General features: G+C 44.5%; 2 protein-coding genes across 4 annotated transcripts in view; one reads left to right on the top strand and one right to left on the bottom strand.

Annotated features, from left to right (window-relative positions):
* Positions 1-325: 325 nt before the first annotated feature.
* slc6a19b (solute carrier family 6 member 19b) lies at positions 326-6,556 on the bottom strand. The gene is made up of 12 exons (XM_061777519.1): positions 6,323-6,556; positions 4,772-4,912; positions 4,568-4,705; positions 4,323-4,504; positions 3,631-3,741; positions 3,212-3,324; positions 3,014-3,142; positions 2,773-2,929; positions 2,373-2,577; positions 2,121-2,280; positions 933-1,095; positions 326-843 (listed from the first exon to the last, which is right to left on the bottom strand). Exons 1-12 carry the CDS (start codon positions 6,519-6,521, stop codon positions 694-696), a joined length of 1,848 nt encoding a protein of 615 aa, XP_061633503.1. The 5' UTR covers positions 6,522-6,556; the 3' UTR covers positions 326-693.
* A 758-nt stretch (positions 6,557-7,314) lies between these two features.
* Positions 7,315-21,267, top strand: part of fhod3b (formin homology 2 domain containing 3b) — an 88,246-nt gene continuing 74,293 nt past the window's right edge. Inside the window, exons 1-2 of one of the 3 annotated variants that reach the window (XM_061775849.1) lie at positions 7,315-7,803; positions 18,785-18,891. In XM_061775849.1, the coding sequence (XP_061631833.1) occupies positions 7,639-7,803; positions 18,785-18,891 (272 nt within the window). In that variant the 5' untranslated portion in view covers positions 7,315-7,638. The remainder of the gene's footprint in view (positions 7,804-18,784; positions 18,892-21,267) is intronic. The other 2 variants (XM_061775851.1, XM_061775850.1) reach the window with 2 other exon arrangements.

Below are 21,267 nucleotides of genomic sequence, written 5' to 3'. Positions count from 1 at the left end.
GGTTAATTTCAAGGAGAAATACAATAGCGTTAAGTGTCCATTCCCTGCAGGGGGGCTCGGCCTTCGATGATCCCATCCCAGTAAAACCTGTCTCAAGACTTTATATATGACAATAATGAATAAAATTGCATGAGATTTAACTATACTTCGCACTGTTTTTTCATGACGTATGCAAATTACTTGTACAGTGCAACATTGCATATGTACTTTAAGGGTCATTTTATCCCTTTCTTTGACAGTCATTAAATTATGACAAATTATTATTATGGTTTAAATCCCCCCCAAAAGAGCATACAGTCACTTAATGTGATCATATAACCACAACGACACGTGCACAAAAGTTTATTACATTTTTTTTTAATACAGTACACATTAAAAACATCCACATTTTTAATACAAAGTACATGAATAAAACACACTGCAAAATTAAAGATTCAAATAATTACTGGGGAAAAAATACAGAAAATAAACAGCAATGATTGACACGCCTCAAAAATACGCTTAACAAATCTCAATACTGACCCCTGCTGGACACAGAGCTACAACACCATAAAGCCCTACTGTAGTTTAGTTGTACAATATACACATTGAAAGATGAATTCATAGCATTGGAAGCAATACGTGTATATAGTGTTTGAAAATAGATTGAAATGAAGACTATGAAGCATGTGATCAGTCGGGTTTGCCATTCATTTAAACGCGCAGCTTTGACTTCTTCTTTGCCCTTAAACATTTAAACAGTGCAATGAAAGGTATAGCAATACTGGGGATGCCTGCCACGATGAAGATGATCACATAGATCCACGGTGGATACAACTTCTCCTCCAGAATTGGGAATTTCTCCTGAAAACAGTGCATATTATAAATAAGTTATACACAGCCTAAACGATCCATAATTGTAAAACCTCCACAACGGATGTCGATGAACGTACATATTCAGGATCCCAGGCTTTATAAAAGATCTTTTCTGAAACTTTGGTGACGAAGTAAAAGATTAAGATGAAGATCATGATGAGCGGACTGATGAATCGCCACGTCGCCTGCCAGAAGATGTTGGGTTTGTGTCCAATCATGAACTCGATGTCTTCATTGAACCTGAGCAGACAAACACGCACGATGCTCCCAGAGTCTTATCGTCATAGTTATCAATGTTGTTGCTCATGATTAAATCATCTTCTAAAAGTTAAAAAAAAAACAAAAAAACTTAATAACAAGGCTCCCTAGCAGCCCAGATTATACATTAAACAGATTAAATAACTATGAAGTGTGAGTCCACGTATATTTCCCCCCCCCCCCAAAAAAAAATCATAAGTAATTCATCCCCTGCCAATTGATATTCACAAAGAGTTTAGAACATAATCAAAGCATAATCACCATTTAGTGGAACCAGCACAAAAGAGACTTTGTACAAACAGTGATACATTCCATTAGTTAAAAAAAAAAAAAAAAAAGACAAATCATATAAATATACACTACATACAAAATAGCATTTGCTGTATGCTAATGTCATGTCATAGAGCACAAGAATTGTTTGGGATTTTGTACAAAATAAGATATTTACTTGTAGAAAACTGATTGAAAGTTGAAGCTGTACAGTATTTTATGAAGCTATTATTTATCAATGCCTCGTCCTGCATTTTAAAATGCTGTGGTTTTTTTGTGCGTTTGTTTTTAGAAACGGTATAACATTCTTAGCCCTACACTAAGAATTGTGTCGGATTTTTTTGTAAAAAAGTAATGCACATAATCAATAGGAAAAAAAACACAATTTTGGGGGGTTACATGACAAAATATTTGTATTTTTATTTTTTTTAAATAATATTACCTGATGCCCAGGCCTAGCGTTTAAATTATTTTTTTTTTCATGACAATATGTAGCATGATGCCATGTGATCAGTGAAAAAGAGAACAATGCCTAGCTCAATCTTTTGAATGATTTCTCAATGTAGTGTCGTCGTTGTATTGTCAACGAGCAAAATTTGACAAGAATGTCGTATGATTTTATACAACATGTTAATTTGTAGAAATCTGACATTTTACCTGTCAAGCTTAAACATGCACCAACAAAATATGATTTTAAAATGTGGAAATACTTTTAAAAATGAGAGTATTTGAATTACCTATCTATTCCGTATATGTAAACCACCGAGATCATCTCACAGAATCCGATGACCAGCAGTGGGATTGATCCTCCATAGGTGTCGAATAAAGAAAGCCAATAGTTCCCTGAGCCTTGGACAAAGATCAGGCCCACCAGACAGCAGAGCACACACGTCACACCTGAAGAAGGGAAATCAGAGTATTTTCAACATTGTATTTATAAAATAATAAACGAAACTCCATCACGTCATCGGAACGAGCATGTGAACTACCGGTGACGGCTTCTTTGGGCCACCTCTTGGGAAAAACGTTGAGGTCTTGCAGAGGTACCACAACTCCTTCGATGTTCCCAAACATGGACGACAGGCCGAGGCTGAAGAGCATGACGAAGAAGAGGACCGACCACAGCGGCGAGAAGGGCATCTTAATGATGGACTCTGTGAACACGATGAACGCCAAACCGGTTCCTTCAATTCCCTGAAAAGAAAGATGGACACCTTTTAACAGCCAGTACCTCAATCAAGCCGCAATCTCTCAACACAGTGCTAACTTCCAAGGTACTGTGCACACAAAAACACTTTTACGTAAACATTGCCGTCGCAATACTACCTCGGGCATGTTCGGCTCGAGACTTTCTGCTGCCAGTCTCATAGAGAACATTTCCATTGTTACCTCACTGAGAAACGTATTCAGATCACAAGTGGCAAGATTCAGCCCTTGAATCACATCCGGATGTGTTGCATTGAGATGCCGTAACGCCTCAGTGTAGTTGCTGTCAATGATGTGTCCCTCAGGAAGGTCAAAGGTATTTAGGAGAGTCAGGATGTTCCTGAAACGTTAAACGAGATGTTTCACAACCTGTAGAAAGGATGTACGTATAACTAGATGTCAGAATGGGATCAATAACAAGCACCCGTCAATGCAGGCGTCAAATCGCTCAGTTGCCCTGAAGCCGATGACGGTGTAGATGACCGTAGCGGCGAACACAGATGTGATGCCGTTAATGATCGAGATGATCACCGCGTCCTGTTCACAGTTGTTACTGAAAGCATGCACACGTACAAGATGAGCTCTGCTTGTCGTTTTAAAAGACGTTAAATGTGAGACTTACTGTACTGAGTTGTAGCTGGAGAAGGAGATGAGGCCTCCAAAAGCCAGCGAGAAGGAGTAGAAGACCTGAGCGCCTGCGTTCATCCACGTTGAAGGCTTAGCCAGCTCTGCGAGCTGCGGATTGGAAGCAATTCATCATGAAACTGTTCTCGAAAGCCAAAACTGGCCACAACATTAGGTAACCTGCAGAAAAAAAAATCTGCATTCAAACTACTATAATATTTGGATTACTGTATAACAGTACAGGAGAGTACAATACTCGAAACATCTCGCAATATGTTACAGTAAAGTTTTGCATAGCTGTAAACCACAGTATAAATCATCTCTTTACATCTGTTGGGTTTTCTAATTTAGAAACCAGGATTGCTTATGGTTTCGTTGTGTTTTTAAACATAAAAAAAAAAAGAAAAAGAAACTTACATCAGGTGTGAAAAGAAACTTGAGTCCACTCAAAGATCCCTTCAGCGTCAGTCCTCTGATCAGAAAGATGGTCAGCACCACGTATGGCAGAGTTGAAGTCACGTATACAGCCTCGGAGAAGAAGGAAAAACATCAGTATTATTTCATTAAAAAAAAAAAAAAAGTATTGACACAATATATACAATAGTACAGAAGTGAATGACAACACTGACTTTTGTGAACTAGTTCACAAGGTACTGTGTACCCGCTGGGCCAATAGTGAATACGGATATTGTTACCATGGCGACCGGGGTGAAAGCTAGGTTGTTGCAACTTGGCAAGTGGCTTCTACTTGTAGAAGTAGAGCACAGAGTGTGAGTGGGGGGCATTAAGTGGCGGCAAGGACAACAAAAGCATTTTCACTCATGGAGGCAGCACTTCATACACTTGTCAATCAGTGTGCTGATCTGTGCATGTGGGGCATGGACACGTCGCCAACCACCACCTGGTCATGGGCAAATTCTAATGAGGCCATTTCCCCAACATTCAGAATGGCTCGCTCACAAGCACATTTTCTGAAACAGGCAGATTGAAAACAACAACAATTAGCTGTTTTTTAATTTCACACTTGATAGGTGAGCATGGAGTCTGGTTCGTATGCAAACCATAAAAAGCCCCTTTTCCATTATTTGTCCCCTTTAGGTGAGCAGTACCTTGCCGGTGGTCTCGATACCACGCACGATGCAGACGTAGAGCACCGACCAGGCGCATATGTGACATAACAACGTCCACCATTGGATGCCGCCATCATCCACAATGCTCGCCGTTGTGTTCAGCGTCTCCCTGTACCAAAAATAGTCCACTGGGGAGCTGCTTGCACACTCCGAGACCAGGCCTGCAATTGTGATGTATTTTTTATTTCTTCAGATATTCATTAATAGTCAGTGGAAGCATATACCTGTTAAGTTTTCATTCATTGGACAGTGACTCCAAGGCAAAGGGTCTTGAAATGAGTTGAAGAAGTACCAAAGAATCCAAGCAATGATGGTGTTGTAGTACAGGCTGATGGTCAGAGATACACACATGGAGGCGATACCTGCAAATGCATCTTTTCATTGCTTCATCGTGGACGCTACTACTACGACCGTAGAAGGTTGCTCACCGATCCCGCTTAAGTAAGGATGAATGGAGGACCACACTCCCAAACTGCCTGCCCTCAAACGCTGACCCACGGCAAACTCGAGATGCAGGAGAGGGATTCCCTCAAGAACCAGCAGGATTAGGAAGGGGATCATAAACGCCCCTGCGCAAAAGACCGTTATCTTGATTTGCATCCTGTCATATATGTGATGATAAGGAATGACTCATGCAAACATAAAAACGAGACAGCTGATTCAGCATGTTGTGCAAGCCAGAACAGGCTTTTACAAGAACGCCAGCCTTGTACAGTATATATATATATATATATATATATATAAAACAAAAAGCTTATCTTACAGTACAATGAGGATCTAATTATTGCTGGATGCGCAGCGTTATCATCTCTTGGAAAAATAATACCGACTTCGATAACACACCAATGCTTCTCATTAACTACACTTGAGTTGTCATTTTTCTCTCAGGTGGCAGTTTGAATAATTGGACTGGTTCGTCTTTATTGTCCTCCAGGGACAATTTGGTTTAAAGGCCACAATCACCAGGAAATAAAACGCAATATAACTGTGTAAAATGCAGGAACTACAGTATTGTGCTCCTCTATATACTGTAGACGAAAGACGTTACATAGCAAATGCCTAACATAGGTGTGTGAATGTTCATGATTGCTCGTTTTAGAGTAGGCTGGTAAACTTGATGATAAAATTGCTTCATCCCGAGGAGCCAAACTTAACAAAATACAATTCAATAAAATTTGAATATTGTGGAATAATTACTTTGTTTCGGTAGTTCAATTCAAAAAGTAAAACTCATATATAACTTCACTCCACAAAGTAAAATCTTTCAGAATTAAACAAAATAATTTGGATGATTATACTGTAGCTAATATAAATACATACATACATAATGAACAAAAAAATTGCCATCTCAAGAAATTGGAACGCTACACAAGAAACATTCAACATTATTTTTAAGATATGAAATTCAGAAAAGCATTTTCTTATGTATTTAATAAATCTATATATGATGTGAGTTTCACGTTTTAATTGAACAACTGAAATAAATGATCTTTTCTCCAATTTCCCAATGGATTGAAATGCACGTGCACATCACAACGTGTAGTACTGCCATACCCTCGACACATCTGGTATATACTGTCGGTATTGAAAGTCAAAACACCCCTTTTAAAAAATTCTAATATCTTTTTGCATGTAAAAAGAACGTGAGAGTATATTTCAAAAACATGTCCACCCAAAAATGTGACTCATGTTCTGTTATAATTCAATTGAACAGGGGGGAAAAAAGATTGTATAGCCTCCTCTTCTATCAACTTTTTGCCAAATCTAGGCAAAGGATGAAAGTCAGGATTCGTCTTGGCCTCATTATCTACATCAAAAAGCCCCCCCCCCCCCACACACACACCCCTAAAAAGGACATTTTAACAGTGTAGACTTTTATTTCTACTTTAGCTAGGCCAAGCAACATTACAAAGATTACACTGTGTATGGGGGAGGGCGTGTGTGTGTGTGTGTGTGGTGGGGGGGGGGTCCTCACCCACCTCCTCCATGACTCTGACACAAATAGGGGAAGCGCCAGACGTTTCCCAGTCCCACACAGAAGCCCACGCAGGTCAGCATGTACTGCGCCTTGTTCTCCCATTTGGGCCTGTCTCCCGCCTCGTCCTGCTCCAGCTTGTCCAGCTGCTGGTGGGACGCGATCCTGTCATCCAGGCCCGGGTTGGGGACTGTGAGCTTCATGATCCTCCGATCGCACCGGGATGAAATTGATGGGCTATATAGCCGAGCTCTGTTATATATTGACAGAGAGCATGAAGCTGGAGGTGTGACAACTTTTGAAGCCCACACATGAACCTTAAGTAGCGTCTTATCTGACAACGATGGGTCATTGCTCTTGTAAACATTTCTGGGGAAACATTCCATTTTAATAGTATTTAAAGTGCAGGGTGGCCTTCAAGCCTTTGGTAAGCACCTTCTCAGCACAACACACCATTGCTTTTATGTACCGCATACAAATCAGTATTACCTGGTGACTGTAAAAGTTACGAGGAAAAACAGAGCTTTTATATATAACATGTTAATGGTTAATGTATTTACGATATAAAAGCAGAGTAGAGCATTCTGCTGTCTATCCAGCCATCTATCTATCTATCTATCTATCTATCTATCTATCTATCTATCTATCTATCTATCTATCTATCTATCTATCTATCTATCTATCTAATCTAATCTAATCTGATCTACCTCAGAAAAGCATTCTTGATAGGCTGTCAGAGACGTATAAAATATTAGAAACACCTCCGAGTGCAGTGCAGTCTTAAATAACCTAATTCTAACCCTTATTATTGTAATAATTAATTTCTAAGGTTACATTTCCAATTTTTGGTTGTGATTGACCTCATGTCGCTGAAATGGGATGTGTTCATCCAAATGTAGTTTTCATCTTGACCAGTAGAGAGCGCCCCCGCGCTCCTAACACGAGGCGCGCTCCTCTGCTTTGCGCGTCGTTCTTCTAACAGAGCAAAGAGGAGAAGTGCGGTCCTCATCGGGCTCAGTGCTTCAGCACCGCAATGCTCCTGGATGCCGCATAGGAAACGCAGAAAGAGAGAGAGAGAGAGCGAGAGAGAGAGAGAGAGAGAGGGAGGGGGGCAGTCCCGGATCTTGACTTTGTTGGACCGGCTCGCTGTGACCACTGTCCTGCATCTGGTGTACGCTGCGGGCGCTGGTGGCTGTCCCGCATGGAGACGCTCCGAGTAGGATAGGAAGAGTCGGCCACCAAGGCCTCCACCCACCGCCACCCCGCCCCCCACCCCACACCCATCCCCACCCTCAGCCGGCCTTGCATGGGGGACACACCATGGCCACGTTTGTGTGCAGGGTGCAGTTCCTAGATGATACGGATCCGTTCAACAGCACCAACTTCCCGGAGCCCAGCAGACCTCCAGTGTACACATTCAGGGACGATATCCCTCTCATCAATCAGATAGCTGGCGTGCACAAGCTGCTGAGAGCCCCGCACAAGGTATGTTGACAATGCTTCTTCATGCTTAACCTGCTTCTCCACACATGAACATGAATAATTAGCCCCCGGGGTTGCTACCAACAAAATACAAGTGCACTTTTGCTGATGTGGGATGCTGACATGCATTTGAAAACTTGATGCATGAAAGAGTGCCATATACCTTACAACCACTTAATAAGGTTATTGTGTAGCTGTGTGTCATTTGAATGTGGATTGCGAATCATTTGGATGAGGGCAGGAAGCATCTGCTCATGTTTACTTTAACCACATTAATCCCCCAGTTTGACCTGATTTGAAAAAAAAGGAGCATTCATTGTCCTGTAGTGGCATACGTCATTTTTAATTTAAGGTATTGTTTTAGGCGGCACGGTGGCCGACTGGTTAGAGCGTCAGCCTCACAGTTCTGAGGACCCGGGTTCAATCCCTGGCCCCGCCTGTGTGGAGTTTGCATGTTCTCCCCGTGCCTGCGTGGGTTTTCTCCGGGTACTCCGGTTTCCTCCCACATCCCAAAAACATGCATTAATTGGAGACTCTAAATTGCCCGTAGGCATGACTGTGAGTGCGAATGGTTGTTTGTTCGTATGTGCCCTGCGATTGGCTGGCAACCAGTTCAGGGTGTACCCCGCCTCCTGCCGATGACAGCTGGGATAGGCTCCAGCACGCCCGCGACCCTAGTGAGGAGAAGCGGCTCAGAAAATGGATGGATGGATGGTATTGTTTTAAATACAGAAAGTGGTTGGCATGTCCATATCGAAGTTCTGAGGTTCTGGGTTTGAATCCGTCATGTGTGGCGTTTGCATGGGCTGCCTCCTACATTCCAACAACGCACGTTAGTTTAATTGAAGACTCTACATCATTCAAAAGTGTGATTGTGACCGTTTGTTGGTCAATAGGTGCCCTGCAATTGACTGGCAACCAGTCCGGTGGGTGGACCCGCCTCTCGCCCAAAGTCAGCTGGTGTAGGCTGCAGCTCACCGGCTGCCCAAATGAGGACAAATGCTATAGAACATGGATTGATGTACTGTACGTAGCTGTACTGTAAAATGAAATGAAAGAGAGCAGTCATTTAAAGAGGCTGTAAAAGCATGTACCCCAATGCATCCATCCATCCATTTTCAGAGCCGCTTCTCCACACTAGGGTCGCAGGCGTGCTGGAGCCTATCCCAGCATACGAACAAACAACCAGTCGCACTCACATTCACACCGACAGGCAATTTAGAGGCTTCAATTAACCTACCAAGCATGTTTTTTTGGGGGGATGTGGGAGGAAACCGGAGTGCCCGGAGAAAACCGACGCAGGCACGGGGAGAACATGCAGACGCTCTAACCAGTCGGCCACCGTGCCGCCTACCCCAGTGCAGTAAATTAATAAAGTTAATCCCCCAGCCCCATTGTGCAACATTTAACACCCCATGTCGTGTACAGTTACAGAAATGTTGTACCTGTTTCACCCCAAAAATAACAAAAGACAACCTAGCCAAGTTTCAGGTTTCATGGAGTGTGTATTTTCGTAGAACAGTTATATTCTAAGATAAGATATGCAGCTGAATCCTCGGGATGCATTGGAGAACCACAAGGCTCCTTCTGCAGCTCACTCAGTTTGAGGAGATAACCTCTACTGTCTGCAGGAGGGAATAATTAAAAACACCAAGAGCTCACACACAACTTTTTTTTTTTTTTTCTTCCAGTGATTTTACCACAATCACCAGTAAGATATATTTACCCAGATAAGAAATCCTGGCTCCACAGTAATTCCCAGTTTTGCTTTAACAATGTCAGAGAAGTATTTAACCGCATAACACATGCAAACTAGAACAATAGTATGGATGTTGTTTTTTTTTTGTTTTTTTTTTAAAGCCAAATTGTTGGTATGGTCCTTGTATCGGGTCCTATTCGATTGCAACGTACATCTCAGCAACCAGCTGACACTCTTAAGATCTGGAGAAGTCCCAGAGAGCACGATAGTCCCCTCTGAGAGAGCAATCTGTTGTCTTTGGATTCTGCTCGCTTATAAATAGTACGCTTCTAACACATGATGCCCCGGGAGTTGCAGTGGCTCACATGTGCAGTCCCTGCGCCTTTCCTGTCGCTGTCATTCTGCTGTCGTTACACAGGCCGCGGAAAGATACAAGCGCTCCACGGACATGTGGGCCGGATCAGACGTATTTCATTCATAAACATGTTGAACAGCGCACATCGAACTCTCTGAATCTTTGTAGAAAGCAGTTAATTGAATGCATTATTAGAATTATGCTCATTATGAGCCTATTTCTATTTCTTTAACTCACCCCACTGGCCAGCACATATATGAATGATCGTACATGACAGACATATTTGAGTGGCTTATCGCCACCTCATCCTGTATTTAATCACGTTGTCTTTTGCCCAAAAAATCATAATATGGTGCTTCATTTGTTTAGAATGATTAATTTTCATTTTTAAACTTTATGCTTGTATTTTTTTGCTACGTCGACCCTAATACTGCTTCCTTATATGCACCATTGGACTAAGTAGTCATCAGTGCCTCGTAATAATATGTTTTCATGTCAGGCTAAGTGCATATTCTCTTCTAAATCCGATGGACTTGTTCCAAATCTACCATTATCTACAAAAATCAATTGAGCAACAGTCGTTCAAAGGCTTTTCCTCTTTCTCTCTTTTGGTTCCATCTCGTGAGTGACTTGGTGGCCTTGGGTCTGGTTTGTAGAGTGAGTCCAAGTAAGGGGAAAATCTTGCTCAGTCTTCGAAGATGTACTCTCACTTCTCACCAATTTCGATCTGGACTCGTTGTTTTCCTGCATTTTTCTTCCACTAGAAATTATAGAGTCCCATAATGAGAAGTTATGTGAAATGTTGTAAAATACAGGTTCCTTCTCGGAGCCTGTCAAAGGACCTTCAAATACTTTTACACATTATTATGCACGTTTGTGGTTGTGCCGGTCTCTGCAGTCTGGACTGTTATTTCTCAGCATAGGAATCCCGCAGTAATACTTCTTGTAGTTCTGATTTCTGATGTAGTTGGTCATAAACATGCAATTTTCAAGCAATTGTGTTTTGGTCATGTAACAAAAAAGGAAAGTATGACGAGCTTAGCATTCTACAAAAGGATGTGAATCACAGTTTAGTGGATTAGGACTATTTTCCAGTTTCTTTATAATGCGCATATTATGCAAATACACCATGCATTGGAGGGAGATAGCACAGTTCAATTGTAAATTGCATAGTGTTTATTTTTAAGTCTTTTTCTGCCTTAACTGCCTGCCTGGTCCCTGGTCAGTGGACCACAGTATGGTGGTTGAAGGGAGAGGCTAAGGCTCAGTGTGAGAGCGCACAACTTGTGGTTCCCTCTCTGGACTCGGTCACAACACAGGGCCACCGTGGGTTCAAATCCTGGGGGCGGGACAGCTAAGGAAAACCTCCACTGCCATTGATGTGATAACACTAATCTTGGATTTCTGCATATCTTTCTACACATAGAATCAGACACAAAGACAGACTACTTAAGGAAAAGTTAAAGCAACGATATGTAACAAAATTCTGCCCTAAAATAACAGCTCGAGAAGTTGATGATTATGTCCACGATGTATTTCTAAGCATACTGATAATAAGGTGCGTCTCTCTTCACCACGTGGACCCCACTAGGTTGGTGGACCAGCCAGGACACTTCTCAGGTTGTGTTAGCACTAGCATGGATGCTAATGTTAGCCTTGTGCGCCGCGCTTGTATGAGTTCCACGTTAAGAAGAATAAGACACCTTTTTAATGCTGCTTTGTTCAATTGTACATGCATACATTAATTTCTTTAGCCTGTGACCGTGTCTTTGAGATTTCAGTTTTGATTCACTTCACCCCTTTTGAAGGACACACAAAAAAAAAAACACAAAAAAAAACAGGGAAAAACCCACGCATTCTGTTCTGCATTTTGGGGATGTGAAGACCCAACATCTATTTGAACAGTTTGATATAGAGTTTGTCATTTGATGTTTTTGGTTCAAATGATGAAATGCTGTAAACAGCACTTTTGACATCTTTAGTGGCAATTTCTCTAGATGATCTGCTAATCATCAGTCCGGTCTAGTGCAGTGTACTGTATATTCTGTTGTACAATGGCAACAGGTGGATACCCAGGTTAATTGTACCTTATGCCGTTTAGTGGTAGAGCATTTCATTTTCTGCTCGTCATTATATGTTGCTAGCATAGATAGATGACCAAAAATACATTCCTTGAAGTAAATAGATGTGAATTTTTGGACCAATTAAGTGAAATTGGATCATTTTCAGTGGCACGCCAGATAAACATACACGCATTTTCTTTTTTTGGTCTTTTCTTTTTTTTTGTGGAATGTGTTAGGAAGCCCACGTAAACACAAGGAGAACGTTCAAAGTCCAAAAATGAAGGGCGGAGCTGGAGATTCAATCACTGATCGTCCAAAGTGTGGGGTAGACGTGCGAACCGCTATGGCCACCGTGTAGAAAAATAGCATCAAATATGTATATACAGTCAGCCTCTGCATATTCATGCATTATATGATGTTCATTTGTTGTTTTTTGCGCTCAGGCCAAAACAATAACAGTGGTGCTTTCGGTGGCATCTGGGTGCAGGGAACCACTTTGAAATGAGTTGAGCGCTTCAATTTGGCAAATGTAGTTTTTTGCCACCCGCTTGTGCCAGGGCTCGCTTCTTCTCCCCGCAGAATAGTGGGGCTTAACTTGATAGCAAAAGTATTTTCCGCTTTTTGGTGTCTGTCACTCACGTAGTGTCTTCTTGGTGACACGTTTTCATGTGACTGTCACTCACATTTGCATTGAAGGCAAGTTAGTCTCGCGCGGCATAAATAATTGGTCAGCCTAACTTTGGTGTGTACGTCTGGATGTGCTAGTCTGTAATTTGCCGTCTGGAGAAGCGCTCTCAGGCCTCATCTGTCTGTGTTCGGCGTAGCTGGCCTCGCTTGCCTTCTCTCGGTCTGCCTCTTTCGATTACCCGCTTTAGTTCGGGGGAGGAAGAGCAATCGTAATACGATTGTCACCCCCGCACTGGTAATAGGATTAAAGTACTGTGCATATGTTTATTCTGTCTTTGGGCTCATCACAGGGCCCTTTAAACTGTTCTAAACGAGTGTATTTAATAGTTGCCTTTTCAAGGACACGCTCCTTTGAATGTCCTCCACACAAGAATGATTATCACAAAATGTCTTTGCCTTCCATGTCCTTCCCACATAGCTCAATTAATCATATTCTAGAGGAAAATGATGATTGCTTCAGAATTGAAAATATCTGGTCAGATTTAAATAACACATGGGGCTAACTTTTCGTAGATGGCGTATCTGCGGCAAGGTGCAAAGTCTGCCGTATCTTGTTTTTCGTGCAAGCGCAAGGCTCACGGCAGCCCGGTCTGCGCCAAGCTGGGCGTTACGGCGCAGCGAGGGTGCGCCCTTGGAGATGCGCTCGGCGGAGGGAAATTTTGGTGGCAAAACTTACACCTCCTGAGACCACGTCTATTTCTTGGAACAAGGTAGACCGCTGGTCTAATGCGATTTTGGTGAATGTGATCAGGGCACAGGCAGACAGATTCTGAGCCCTGTGGACATGTTCGGTGGCCGTCAGACGTAATCCATTCATAAATATCATTGTAGAAATCAAAGAATTGAAAACATTATTATTATTATTATTATAATCATTATTATATTTCTCAATATCATCCCACTGGCACGCATGGGGAGGAAGGAAGGAGGAAGACAGAGTACCTTGAGAAAACCTACACAGGCGCAGGGAGTACATGCAATCGTCGCACAGGAGGGCCTGACAAATGAATTGGTATCTGTAATTAATATGAATTTACTGTATCTGTATCGCTCATATTATACTGAGCAGCCAAAAGTTCTCCTGCGTCTCAATTTGTGGTTTTGTGGTTCTCATCCAACTGCAGTTGCCCTCACTGGTTTCCTTTTGTGGTGGCATAACAAAAAACATCAATAAGTCAAACACAGAGAAAAACACACTTTTGGATACCCAGAAGGCGAAGTCTCGCGCGGTTTGCTCACGTGATGTCACACTTGATGGTGGTTTAAAAAAAAAAAAAAAAAAAGGTTTTGTGTGACTTTTGTGGGATATTTCATTGCAGAATCTTACCAAGAATATTTGTCTTACTTTGAGTCAAAACTAATCTGGTTACACTTAAAATAAGACTCATCATTGAAAAAATTGTTTTTAGACCATTTTCTCTTGTTTCAAGCTATTTTTACTTGAAATAAGTCAATTGTTTTCCCATTTCAATGACAATTTTTTCTACTTATTTCAAGTGATGACTCCTATTTTAAGTGTAATGAGTCTTATTTTAAGAGTTATCAGATAAATTTTGACTAGAAATAAGACAAATATTTTCGGTAATATTTTTAGTTTTTGCACTGTATCACTTTTGGGGCGTCTAATGTTGGAGGATGTACTGATTTTTACAGACTCCTGAATATTGGGAGGTTAAATTGAAGGTCACCTGAGCCATGTGTTTTGGACACTACAAACAACTGATGAAAACCCCGAAAGGAGCTGACAAATCACACCTCTTCTACGGGACCCGTTTTTACGTGACCATAGTTTATCAAACAGAGCAAGACGAGAGATAAGCGAAAACACAGTGCCAGGCTGCTCCCAAATTTGTCATTGTTAAGTGCTGACAGGAGCCGATAAGAGGTCCCTCCTGACATCCGCGGGAGCCGAGACATAAACCTGCCTCAAATACTTGACACGGTGCACACATGATCAGTGCACCGCAGACGCTACAGCTGGTGACAGGAAGAGGTCAATGACATAATTCAGCGACGAGGGAGCAAGACAGGAGGCGGAACATCTCCTGGTGGATGAAGAGCCAGATACCAAACATTTGAAAATGTCATCAGCAGCCTCAATAGAGACAGCAGACACTGCGCTCGGATGTGCTTTGCAAATGAAGCAACAGGTTGCGGTAGTAGTGACTTCGTCAAATTAGGCGAGAGAATCTTGTTGGAACATTTGTGAATGATCGACAAGAGATGGTTAAAAGTGGACTCATGAGGAGCTGCACATTTGCCTGGGGTCTTCGGTTTATGACAGTCCCGAATCCCGACGTGCGCGGTTTGAAGGTCATAAACGGCGTCCAATGAACTACGTAGTGCGAAGCAGAACAAGTATGACTGTATCATTATGTTGCACAAGCAGACGCTCTTATTTATTGCAGTATGTACTGGTTTTCATTGGATTGTTTAATATTATTAAACAATGATATTGTGATTTAAAAAAAAAAAAAGATTTATTATGGTTTTACACACAAATTTGGGAGCTCAGTCATAAACTGATTACACCCGTAATAAGAATGTACGCAGATTTACTTTGAAAGACAATGCAATCCTTCTGGAAAACGAAGACATTTTAAAGCACTAAAACTGAAAAAAAAAAAAATACTACCTAGAATAATTTGAAGCACTGTATGTATTTCCCCCTCCTTGAGCCGTCACCTTGTCGTGGTGGAGGGGTTTGTGTGTCCCAGTGATCCTAGGAGCTAAGTTGTCTGGGGCTTTATGCCCCTGGCAGGGTCACCCATGACAAACAGGTCCTAGGTGAGGGACCAGACAAAGCACGGCTCAAAGACCCCTAATGATGACGACAAACAATGGACTTCGTTTTCCCTTGCCCGGACGCGGGCCACCGGGGCCCCCCGCTGGAGCCAGGCCTGGTGGTGGGGCTCGAAGGCGAGCGCCTGGTGGCCGGGCCTGCACCCATGGGGTCCGGCCGGGCACAGCCCGAAAGGGTAACGTGGGTCCCCCTTCCCATGGGCTCACCACCTGTGGGAGGGGCCATAGGGGTCGGGTGCAGTGTGAGCCGGGCGGTGGCCGAAGGCGGGGACCTTGGCGATCCGATCCCCGGCTACAGAAGCTGGCTCTAGGGACGTGGAATGTCACCTCTCTGGCAGGGAAGGAGCCCGAGTTGGTGTGTGAGGTCGAGAAGTTCCGACTCGATATAGTCGGACTCGCCTCCACACACACCTGGGGCTCTGGTACCAGTCCTCTCGAGAGGGGTTGGACTCTCTTCCACTCTGGAGTTGCCCATGGTGAGAGGCGCCGAGCAGGTGTGGGTATACTTATTGCCCCCCGGCTCGGCGCCTGTACGTTGGGGTTCACCCCGGTGGACGAGAGGGTAGCCTCCCTCCGCCTTCGGGTGGGGGGACGGGTCCTGACAGTTGTTTGTGCCTATGCACCAAACAGCAGTTCAGAGTACCCACCCTTTTTGGAGTCCTTGGAGGGGGTGCTGGAGAGCGCTCCCGCTGGGGACTCCATTGTTCTGTTGGGGGACTTCAATGCTCACGTGGGCAATGACAGTGAGACCTGGAAGGGCGCGATTGGGAGGAACGGCCCCCCCGATCAGAACCCGAGCGGTGTTCTGTTATTGGACTTCTGTGCTCGTCACGGATTGTCCATAACGAACACCATGTTCAAGCATAAGGGTGTCCACACGTGCACTTGGCACCAGGACACCCTAGGTCGCAGTTCGATGATCGACTTTGTGGTCGTGTCATCGGACTTGCGGCCGCATGTCTTGGACACTCGGGTGAAGAGAGGGGCGGAGCTGTCAACTGATCACCACCTGGTGGTGAGTTGGCTCCGATGGTGGGGGAAGATGCCGGTCCGACGTGGCAGGCCCAAACGTATTGTGAGGGTCTGCTGGGAACGTCTGGCAGAATCCCCTGTCAGAAGGAGTTTCAACTCCCACCTCCGACAGAACTTTGCTCATGTTCCGGGGGAGGCGGGGGACATCGAGTCCGAGTGGACCATGTTCCGCGCCTCCATTGCTGAGGCGGCCGACCGGAGCTGTGGCCGTAAGGTGGTCGGTGCCTGTCGTGGCGGCAATCCGCGAACCCGTTGGTGGACACCAACGGTGAGGGATGCCGTCAAGCTGAAGAAGGAGTCCTATCGGGCCTTTTTGGCCTGTGGGACTCCTGAGGCAGCTGATGGGTACCGGCTGGCCAAGCGGAATGCAGCTCTGGTGGTCGCTGAAGCAAAAACCCGGGCATGGGAGGAGTTCGGTGAGGCCATGGAGAAAGACTTCCGGACGGCTTCGAGGAAATTCTGGTCCACCATCCGACGTCTCAGGAGAGGAAAGCAGTGCACCACCAACACTGTGTATAGTGGGGATGGGGCGCTGCTGACCTCGACTCGGGACGTTGTGAGTCGGTGGAGAGAATACTTCGAAGACCTCCTCAATTCCACCGACACGCCTTCCCATGGGGAAGCAGAGTGTGGGTTCTCTGAGGCGGGCTCTCCTATCTCTGGGTTTGAGGTCACCGAGGTAGTTAAAAAGCTCCTCGGTGGCAGGGCCCCGGGGGTGGATGAGATTCGCCCAGAGTTCCTAAAGGCTCTGGATGTTGTGGGGCTGTCCTGGTTGACACGCCTCTGCAACATCGCGTGGACATCGGGGACAGTGCCTCTGGATTGGCAGACTGGGGTGGTGGTTCCCCTTTTTAAGAAGGGGGACCGGAGGGTGTGTTCCAACTACAGGGGGATCACACTGCTCAGCCTCCCTGGTAAGGTCTATTCAGGGGTGCTGGAGAGGAGGGTCCGTCGGGAAGTCGAATCTCAGATTCAGGAGGAGCAGTGTGGTTTTCGTCCTGGCCGTGGAACAGTGGACCAGCTCTACACCCTCGGCAGGGTCCTCGAGGGTGCATGGGAGTTCGCCCAACCAGTCTACATGTGTTTTGTGGACTTGGAGAAGGCGTTCGACCGTGTCCCTCGGGGAGTCCTGTGGAGAGTGCTTCGGGAGTATGGGGTACCGAACCCCCTGATACGGGCTGTTCGGTCCCTGTACGACCAGAGTCAGAGTTTGGTCCGCATATCCGGCAGTAAGTCGAACTCGTTCCCGGTGAGGGTTGGACTCCGCCAAGGCTGCCCTTTGTCGCCGATTCTGTTCATAACTTTTATGGACAGAATTTCTAGGCGCAGCCGAGGCGTAGAGGGGGTCCGGTTTGGTGGCCTCAGTATTGCATCTCTGCTTTTTGCAGATGATGTGGTTCTGTTGGCTTCATCAAGCCGTGACCTCCAACTCTCATTGGAGCAGTTCGCAGCCGAGTGTGAAGCCGCTGGGATGAGAATCAGCACCTCCAAATCTGAGACCATGGTCCTCAGTCGGGAAAGGGTGGCATGCCATCTCCAGGTCGGGGATGAGATCCTGCCCCAAGTGGAGGAATTCAAGTATCTTGGGGTCTTGTTCACGAGTGAGGGAAGAATGGAACGGGAGATCGACAGGCGGATCGGTGCAGCGTCTGCAGTGATGCGGACTTTGTATCGGTCCGTTGTGGTAAAGAAAGAGCTAAGCCGAAAGGCGAAGCTCTCAATTTACCGGTCGATCTTCGTTCCTACCCTCACCTATGGTCATGAGCTGTGGGTCGTGACCGAAAGAACAAGATCCCGGATACAAGCGGCCGAAATGAGTTTCCTCCGCAGGGTGTCCGGGCTCTCCCTTAGAGATAGGGTGAGAAGCTCGGTCATCCGGGAGGATCTCAGAGTAGAGCCGCTACTCCTCCGCATTGAGAGGAGCCAGATGAGGTGGCTGGGGCATCTGATTCGGATGCCTCCCGGACGCCTCCCTGGTGAGGTGTTCCGGGCATGTCCCACCGGGAGGAGACCCCGGGGACGACCCAGGACGCGCTGGAGAGACTACATCCTTCGGCTGGCCTGGGAACGCCTCGGGATCCCCCCGGAAGAGCTGGATGAAGTGGCTGAGGAGAGGGTAGTCTGGGCGTCCCTGCTGAAGCTACTGCCCCCGCGACCCGACCCCGATAAGCGGTAGAGAATGGATGGATGGATGTATGTATTTCATAGAACTTAAAAACACAAATTTGATTGTTGGACATTGCTGGTTCGACACTGATCCGAATGAAGTCCAGTTCACCAAATTCAAACCATTTGTTGTCTTCTGAGCACATGATATTGAATAATGTTTGTGTTTCTCCACTGTAGCCTGATGACTGTGCTCTTCAGTTGTCTCATAATGGAAGCTATCTGGACTTGGAGTCGACGCTGGCAGAGCAAAAAGACGAACTGGAGGGATTTCAAGAGGAAGGAGGGTAAGATCATTTCCTTTGTCTGTGTGTGTGTTTTCCCTCTCATTGCGGTGCTTTAATGTGGTTTTAGTGCAGCAGTGTCTTGACAGTATTACACAATTTGTTCAAAGAAGGAAAACACTCCTTCTCATGAAACTCAGCAAATTGAGCTCACCTACCCAAATCTTGGCTTTCGGGAGCTAAGCTAGTGTGTGAAAGAGTTGAAGGGTTCGCCTTTGCCCTTTTGATACTGCAGCAGTTTCCAAAAGTCTTTCGGCACTTCTCTTTTGGAAAAATACTGTTTCAAGATGAATTTGTGCTTCCCCCCCCCCCCTCAAGATTAGTAAGCAAACTTTGCTTCTAAATATTCCAGACCCTTTTTTTTATACTGCTAATCTTCGGAGCGTTGGACCCTAAATCATTATGTGCTGTTGAACCTCGGCGTTCGAGAACAATAAGAATTTTTTTTTTTGCCACAGGTCCAACGGTTCTCATCGTAAAACCTTCATTAACAGTGCAGACTTTGTATTAAGTAATGAAGGCAATGCATTAAGTTACAGCATAACGTTATACCGAGACAGACAGTAGCATACAGTGACATGAAAAAGTATTTGCATACTGATTTCTGTTTTTTTTTTTTTTTTTTTTTACACTTAAACGTTGTGGCTCATCAGACAATTTTAGTATTTATTATTTCTACCAAGTGTGGCCCAACCAGTTAATTAAGTTCAAGGAGCAATTACTTTTTCCACATAGGACTAGAAAGTTTTTTTAATTTCTTTCATGCGCAAAATCATCATTTGGAAACTGCATTTTATATTTAGTTGGGTTGTCTTTTATGAGATATAAAAATTGGTTCGATGATCCAAAACATTAAAATGTGATCAATGTGTAATCAATCAATAAATATGCATTTCTGTTGTTAATTCCAGTCTTCAACAGTACCGTGTAGGTGTATTTTTTCAGGAATTTTTTGGTTGACTTCTATATTGCGCAACATTTAAGGCATTCAAATGAGAGGTTTGACTGTTTGGCGGCCGGATGTCACTGTCCAGACTTTGTTTTCTGCAGGTTTGACCGAACGTGCCTTCTTATGCCGCTTGCAGACATATTCTTACGCCGCTGCGCAAAGCAATTGAGTCTTTCCCGTCCGTAACTTTCAAATGTCAAAATTGCATTATTTTGTAGGAGAGACACTGCTTGGCCATGAATAGAAACCAATCAAATGAAAAAGTGAGCATACGCTCTTGTGCTGCATGACGGTGTATTCTTCTTCGTAAACTTGAAATGTCTCATGTCGGGACCGTCGCAAACTGACTACTTGGTATAAAATGCGGTCCATCTTATGTTTGTGTACTCTTTCTTTCGTGGGGTAAAGAAACAAAACCGTTACGACTTTCCAGGACCCCCACGAGTCCACGTCCAATGAAATGCCTGGCCGCAGTTCAACAGTTGATGTGATGGCAAGCGCTTAGGAGGTGTAGACGCGTTTCATGAGTAACTGCCCTCATCACAATTCAGTTACTTCAGTGTTCTCATTAGAAGTGACTCCACTGCGCAGCGCCCGACATCTAATAAGTTTTGTCTCGGCATACTTTCTAGACCTGAATGAAGAAGAGAAATGCGGGAAATGTTTTTTTTTTTTTTTACTTCATATTTTTGGCCAGGTTTTTTATCGATTCCATATGTTTTATGCACTGTGGCTTGTGTTGACGTATCCACTCATATAGAGGATCACAATCCAAAAGTTGGCATGCGCTCGCCTGGTCGGCTGGACCACAAACATGCGTGGGATTTATTTACCTAACGTGGAATTCACATGCTGCTCTCCAGCTCGACTTTTCCGTTGGACGACCGTCTTTCCCCAATTTCAAGTAGAGTGAAATGGTTAGGAGCTTATGGGGAGCTAGTGAGAGCTGTGAGGTTAAAGTGGTCCGCCTCGTTCCTCCTCACAGATCCAGCCTTCCAAGGCGTTATGTCTTGCCAGCTGGCACGAGCTGGCATGATGTGTGTCATTAAACCCACACTGTGTTGTCTGAGGCGGCGGGAGGTGGTGGGGAGAAGGTGCCCAGCCAATTATTTTGTAAAAATAGGGCAGTAGACCTCCTGGCTTTTTATGGCAATGATATGTGCAAGAGTGCACCCCCCCGTCCTCCACGCTTGTGTTGTTGATTTGATGACTATTACATCTGATGAGGCCTTTTGCTTTTACAAGTCTCATATATAAAAACAAACTGAAGGAGTCCAAAGTACTTGACGTTGATCACATTTCATGTCGATGCCAAGTCCTACACGTTGACCTTGGTATAGCACCGCTGCACTAACAAGCAAAAGTAACGAGCAAACTTTTTTTTTTTTTAAAGCCTAGCCATTATGCCGTTGGCCATTAAATGCAACTGT

This window comes from Phyllopteryx taeniolatus, chromosome 6 (assembly GCF_024500385.1).
Source record: "Phyllopteryx taeniolatus isolate TA_2022b chromosome 6, UOR_Ptae_1.2, whole genome shotgun sequence".
NCBI lineage: Eukaryota > Metazoa > Chordata > Actinopteri > Syngnathiformes > Syngnathidae > Phyllopteryx > Phyllopteryx taeniolatus.
Note: the sequence above shows the minus strand (reverse complement) of the source record. Positions and strands in the feature narration are given on the sequence as shown.